This window comes from Condylura cristata, unplaced genomic scaffold, assembly GCF_000260355.1.
Source record: "Condylura cristata isolate star-nosed mole 26May11 unplaced genomic scaffold, ConCri1.0 scaffold00027, whole genome shotgun sequence".
Lineage (NCBI taxonomy): Eukaryota > Metazoa > Chordata > Mammalia > Eulipotyphla > Talpidae > Condylura > Condylura cristata.
Window position 1 is genome coordinate 12,170,386 of NW_004567128.1, and position 7,187 is coordinate 12,177,572.

Consider the following 7,187-nt stretch of genomic DNA (forward strand, 5'->3'; position numbering starts at 1 on the left):
GCCCTCTCCCTCTCCCTCCTCCAGGTGCCCCTGCTGTCCCTGACCAGCGTCCTCATGCCTCGCGGTCAGAAGAGCAAGCTCCGGGCCCGGGAGAAACGTCACCAGTCCCGGGGGGAGACCCAGAGTCCCGAGGGTGACCAGGCCCAGGCCCAGGCCCAGGCCCAGGCCCAGGCTCCCTCGGCAGAGGAGGAGGAGTCTTCCTCTGCCCCCTCCTCCCCCCGTGATGAGCCTGAGGCTATTGCCCCCAGCCCCCCTGCTGCTGGCTCTCCCCAGGAGCACAGGAGGGCCCTGGCCTGTGGCTGTCACCATGTAAGGGTCCCCTGCCTCATGTCCAGGGAAAGGGTCAGGAGCCCCGAGGGGGCCAGTAGCAATGTCTCCCAGGTGACAGCCACCATGGATACCTATGGCAAGGATCCCCTCACCCGCAAGGCCAGCAAGCTGGTGCAGTTCCTGCTGGAGAAGTACAGATCGCAGGAGCCCGTCACCCAGGTCGCCTTGCTGAAGGTGGTCAACAAGAAGTACAAGCCGCACTTCGCCGAGATCCTCAGAAGAGCCTGTGATCGCATGGAGCTGGTGTTCGGGCTGGAGTTGAAGGAAGTCAACCGCAGCAACCCCACCTATATCCTGGTCAACAAGCTGGGGCTCTCCAGCGAAGAGGATCTGTCCGGTGGTGTGGGCATGCCCAAGACCGGCTTCCTGATGGCGCTGCTGGGTGTGATCTTCATGAAGGGCAACCGGGCCTCGGAGGAGGAGGTGTGGGAATTCCTCAATGTCTTGGGGGTGCATGCTGGCAGGAGGCACTTAATTTTTGGGGAGCCCCGCAAATTCATCACCCAAGATCTGGTGCAGGCCAAGTACCTGGAGTACCGCCAGGTGGCTGGCAGTGATCCCCCCACTTACGAGTTCCTGTGGGGGCCGCGGGCCCACGCGGAAACCACCAAAATGAAGGTTCTGAGCGTGCTGGCCAAGATCAGCCACACCACCCCGAGTGCCTTCCCCGGGCTGTACGAGGAGGCTCTGTGTGATGAGGTGGAGAGGGCATCACTGCGATGCCTGGCCAGGGCTCGCTCTGGTGGCCAGGCCCGCGTGCCCTCGGGGGCCAAGCCACCCAGCTCCCCCCACACCTAGGGAGCCTGGGCCAGCTTCTCCACCTCCTGTTTGAAAAGCCTGTCAGCCTCTTATTAGTGTGGTACTTATTTTATAGAATCCAAAATATGTTTAATAGTGTTAACTTAGCATTGAATATTTTAATATTTAGAATTTGATCTCTCGGTTGTTACTAGCAAAACATGTATCTTGTGTTTTCTTGTCCCATGAGTAACTCCTGAGGAATATAGTTAGTAGATAGATAGATAAATAGGTAGATGATAGGTATTAGGTTGATGAGAGATGATAGTTGCTATAGATATTTAGTTATTACGTTTTGCAACTATTTTTTTCCAAATATAAGTATGTGAGTCACTTGGATCTCATTTTTGCTGTTTAAAATGTTTGAAAGTTATTTTATTATTTGTTAAAACAAATTCAAAGTACTCAATATTTTGTTCTTGTTGTGAATGAGGTGACAATCCATTTGAACAGGCTTTTCATGGAGATGTGAGAGAATCCAACAATAAAATGCTTGAGCTAACATGTTCAATTGTTGTTTTGTCTTATTCCTTTAAATGGTTTTTTTAAAAAATAAATTGATGTGATTTCTTTAGCGTATTAAAATATTTGTTCTAAAAATAGCATAATCTCTGATATCAAGTGAGTTAAAAATGTCGTTCTGACGGGTGGTTGATATTTTCGACTATTACAGTAATGATCTGAAAATGGCAAAGTGTTAAAGTTTCACAATCCCCAGTGTACAAATGCTTTCTCATATAGTATATATATATCCTAACATTCCTATAACCTAGGGTGCAGCAGGCTCCTACTGCAGATCAATATTTCTCAAGCTTATTGCCTGCTAAATAACAGAATTGCTATGCCTATAGTTTAGATTTGTCTACAGCCTGTATTTTTCCAGTCCTCCCATCCTGTGCCTTTGTACCTTGTAATTCTCTTTCCCTTGCCCCTCACTGCATGAAAATGTATCACAGGGTATGAAAGAAACAACTCTATACACAAAGCAGTGGATTTGAATATTAGAGCCTGAGCAGTAAGAATACCAAAATAAATGAGAAGTATGCAGAAAGGAAAAAGAGAAGTCAGTGTAAATATGATCATGTACATATGCCAAGTCAGTTAACCTCAGAGGATGGGATCTCAATAATCCTCCTGAACAGCCTTTTGCCTGTGGAGAGTCGATGTCAGAGACCAAGTCAGGAAAGAAGGAAGAGATCCGTGTGTTCTTTTTTTCTGACCACACACCATCCTCCCTGGCACCCTGGCATATGCTACAGCTTCTTCACCTCACTTACTTCCGTGACCCAGTCTCTGCCACATTTGCAGTAGGGAAACTATTAGTTTTGGGTAGGGGTGGAACATTTCCTTGCAGGAACCTGCTAGTTCTAGAACAGTGGCTTCCCACAGAGCCCTCCCCCTGCTGTCCCTGAAACACTGAAACAATGACCGGTGGGACTTGGCCCACCTTCCGTTTTGAAGGTCTCAGGAAGGTGATGTTCTAGACCTCAGGTTTGTGGCCTCAGGTGTGGCGTTCCACAGTAACAGCCCTGAGCGGGACAATGGGGCTATTCCATACCACTGGTGGGGCTGCCTCAAGGCCCTGCACTGCAGTTCTCCCTGGCAGGCTCAGGGAGCGTGTGGCAGGCGCAGGTGGCCCCTGGCTTCAGCCTGGAGAGTCTCAAGAGTCTGCATTCTCAGATTGGCTGCATGGTGCAGTCCAGAGTGGAACCCCATTGACTTGAAGTTCTTGGAATAGTTGGTGAGACCCCATTCAGCAGAGGGAACTAGCAGAAGTCGCGGTAGTGGCACTGTGTGACAGCAAGGGCATGCTTTCCCGAAAGAAAGGGGCCACAGCACGCCTTGCCCCATGGCTGTGTCTGGGAGACAGGGCATGCGACGTGAGTCACGCTTCCCTCCAGGGCATCTCATGAAGTTGAGGGACATCAGCCAAAGGGGTGCCCTACCAAATCAGCAAAGGTAAGACTTCCGTGTTGTGCAAGAATGAAGGTGAGGGCCCTGAGAACTGAGGGGAACACCCTCTCCAGAGGGGTGTAGTGCACTGGCAGCCTTCCACTTCACTACTGTTAGCCTTGGGAGACCATAGGCAGTTAGGACCACGTGTGGCAAAGTTCACTTCTTCCAGGGCTTCTCAGGGAGTTGGGTGGTATGGTAGGAGGGGCCTGAGGAGAACACCAGCCCAGAGAAGAGGGCCACCACAAAGTCCCATCAAGTCTCAGGGATAGTCAGATACGCTCCCTCCTCATTACTGAGTGATGGTGTTGGTCTGACTCTGGGGGTTCTCTGATGGGCTGCCAGAACAGTCCACATCTTGACCATCTGAGAACTCAGGGGGCCACCAACCTCAGAACAGGGAGTGTTTCAACCAGTCTGGTAAGAACATGGACAACGGTTGTCAGATGTGGCTTGTGTTTCTTCCAAGGATATGAGGATCTCGGTCTGATGTGAAGTAGATTAGGTTAGCAGGAGGATTTCTAGGCTGTACCAGGAGTCAAGGTGGGCCACCCACCTTAGATCAGTGGAGGACCCACAGAATCCTCTTGATTTCCAGCCCTGGGAGGTCCCCAGCAGAGATAACAGAAAGAGGTACTGTCACTTCCCATTCAGGGAAGTCAGGGTCTTAGTCTGAGGGGAGTGTTCCTGGGTCAGCAACGGAGGAAACTTAGATGTCCCTATGAGTGAAATTTAGGTCCCTAGCAAGCATCTGGAGGACAGGGAAGGGCCTGCATGCCCCAGGGCATGCCTGAAACACGAACCGTGGGTAGGTTTGCATGGCAAGACGGTGCTCCTGAGTGAGGAGCCCTCTTGCTATTGATTTTATAGTTGTGTTCAAGTATGATTGATTACATGGCAATGGCGGGAGAAGTGGCGTGCAGGACTTCAAAGGGATCAAAGGGTGATCAAAGGGTAATCAATTTTACAGGAACAGGGGAGGACATGTTGGCCATACGCACAGGGCACTATGTCTCTTGCAGGTACATGATACGGCTCTGGGCTAGTCCCAGTCCGTCTCGGGCCCTGACCACACAGTCAACGGTTACCTAGGTGTCCCGGCCACATTGTGATAATGGACACTGTCTCAGGGCGTTCTCGCTTACACACACACAGGTACGCAGAGGCCATGGCACACAGGTGCAGACACCCTAAGTGGAGGAAAGGCCCCAGCACAAGGCCTTAAGTTGAAACCACCCAACACGGGACCTGAAGCCGCATGCCATAGCTCTCTGGGGCCGCGGCCATATTAGATCACCCTCATTTGTTGCAAAGGAGTACCAGGAAGCTACAGTATGACTCTGAGAGATAGGCCACGGCTCTAGAGAGGAGCACCTGCCACATTTCATACCGGGGAAGCTGTGAGGACTGAAGAGTCACCCTACTCTCCCTACCCTGTCCCCACCCCCAAAGGGAATATCAAAGACTTTTTTCCAGCTCTTGAAAGCCCAGGGCAGGGTTGTCAAGTAGAGGAGCCTCCCATTCTTCCTAGCAGGCCTAGACAAGGTGTGATCCTTGGTCTGAAGCTGTAGCAACCATTCTACAGGAAGGAGGGTCCCAGGCTTGAGGCTGAGTCAAAGGTTCGGACTCTGAATAACAGGGGACCCAGAGAATCCGGAAGATAAAGGACTTCACATAGCAGAGTGGCAGAGGGGAGGAGACCCAGATGCTGCCAGGTGTTGACGTGGTGGTCCTCACTGCGAAGCCAGAAGAAGCCCCTACCCAGCACAGAGAGGTTCCATGGCCAGCACCTGCTGCTGTCCTGGTCAGTCACAGGCAGGGCTGGCAGGCTGCAGCTTCTGGGGACAAGCTGGCCAGCAGGATGAGGGCCCTGTGGAGTCCTAACGCAGTAGCCTCAAGGAAAACTGCAGAGGCAGCCTTGGGTAGAGCCAGGGGCACCTCCCTACTGGGGGTGCTCACGCCCTCTCAGTTTCTATCCTCGGGGTGGCCACATCACCCACTCTGCTGCCCACCCTTGTGCCTGCTGCCCATAACCGGTGTCCTCATGCCTTTCAGCAGAGAAGTAAGTGCTATGTCTTTGAGAAATGACACCAGGCCCAGGGGGAGCCCCAGGGTCCCGAGGGTGCTCATGCTACTGTAGTAGCAAAAGAGTCCCCGTTCTTCCCCTCTCCTGTTCCCGGGTTACTCCCCTGAACTCACCTGTTGCAGGCCAGGTCTCAGGTCCACTGAGAGCACTAGATAAGGCATTGGGAAGGCAGGGAATTTGGTACATGCCCTGCTGGAGAAGTGTAAAATGAAAGAGCCAGTTATGAAGCAGATGTGCTAAAGGTTGGCAAGAGAGAATACAAGGAGCATTTCGTTCAAGCTCTCCAGAGAGCAGCTGAGTAAGTGAAGTTGGTCTTTGTCCTTGATTGGAAGGAAGAAAATCCCAGTGATGCCTCCTAAGGCCCTGGAGGAAAACTGGATGTCAGCTTCGACGAGAGCTTGAACAGTGCAGAAAGTCACCCATGATGGGTCTCCTGATGCATTTTCTGGGTGTGATCTTCATGAAGGGCAACCACGCCACTCGTGAGGTCTGGGAATTCTGGGAAGCATTGGTGGTGGTGATGGCAGAAGGCACTTCATAATTAGTGAACCGTGAAGCTCAACACTCGCGATCTGGTGCCAGAAAGGTAGCTGCAGTGCCCCAGAAGCCAGCAGTGATCCTCCACACTACGAGCTCTTGAGTGGCCTGGGAGCCCATGCAGAAACCCATGAGGTGAAATTTCTGGAGTTTCTGGCTTGTCCCCTAAACTCAAACTCCTCTGACATTTGATCTCATGTCCTTAACTACAGAGGATGTTTCAGGCTCAGAGAAGCAGGCTAGGGTGATTCTACGCTCAACTCACTTGTTTCAATCTCTCTTCCCGTGCCTGATTCCAGTATACTGAACACCATTGTCATAATGTATGCTGTCGTTTTTCTGCTTTCTTAGTCATTTCAGGCAGGTGGCAAGATCTATTTTTTGTTTTTCCATCTCCTCCCAAAACATCAGTACTGTGATCCAAATCTAAAACCTACATATGAAGCCTCCCAAACTGTAAGCCAACCAACATTTGAAACACCTTAGAATAAAAAGGTTAGTGGAAAACCTGTGGGATACACACACACACTCACACACACACACTCACACACACACACACACTTGTAAGCAGAAGCATTTAAGCCTGAAAGCAAAATATCAACAATCTTCCTCCCCTGCTTGTTGGGAAAGTATGTGATAATTTAATTTTATTATTGATTCTCTCAACATTTTCCATCTCTTATAAAGCACATATGCATTCCTTTATGATTATAAAAATCTATGAATATTCAAAATATGATTTACATACACCTGTATTAGCCAAGGTTCTCCAGAGAAGCAACCCAACCGGATATAGGGTGTATGTGTGTATGTACATACATATTTGTAAAGATACTTACTGTAAGGAATTGGCTTACATGATTTTGGAGACTGATGACTCCCAGTTCTGGTCTGAAGGCCACCATGCTTGAAATCTAGGAAGAGCTGATGTTTCAGTTTGATTCTGAGACAGAAAGAAAACCAGTATTCTACCTTAAAGGCAACCACGCCGTAATTCTCCTTTACGATAAATATTGTTACCTCCCCAGTTGTTAGCTGTAGTCCACAGCCCTATTTTATTGTCTCAGATTTTTTTTTACAGTTTTTTTTTGTTCTATTCAGCCCTTCAAGGGACTAGATGAGGTACCCATATTAGAGAGAACAAACTACTTTACCCAGTCCATGCTAATTTCATCCAAAAATACCCTTTCAGAAATACCTAGAATAATGTTTGACCAAGTATCTGGCACCCTGTGACCCCAGGGTCAACATAACACATACAATTATTTTTTAAATATTTATTTATTTATGCATACAGGAATTGGGATACAGGCCAGAGGTACAGGGGATGAGAGGATTCACCAGAGACAGAGTGGGGGGCAGAGCAGGCAGAATGACGAAGTACACTGCTGCGGGGAGCAGTGGGCGAGACAGGAGAGGTCTACCGTGCCATGTGGGTCAGCTGCTTGGCTGGGGATAGAACTCGTGATGCAGTGGCTGCAGA

At 49.9% G+C, this 7,187-nt stretch overlaps 1 protein-coding gene across 1 annotated transcript in view; it reads left to right on the forward strand.

The window, feature by feature from the left end:
• Window positions 1-1,128, forward strand: part of LOC101633279 (melanoma-associated antigen B4-like) — a 19,400-nt gene extending 18,272 nt beyond the window's left edge. Inside the window, exons 2-3 of the mRNA XM_004690092.2 lie at window positions 25-159; window positions 274-1,128. Of these exons, the coding sequence (XP_004690149.2) occupies window positions 25-159; window positions 274-1,128 (990 nt within the window). The remainder of the gene's footprint in view (window positions 1-24; window positions 160-273) is intronic.
• Window positions 1,129-7,187: the final 6,059 nt, after the last annotated feature.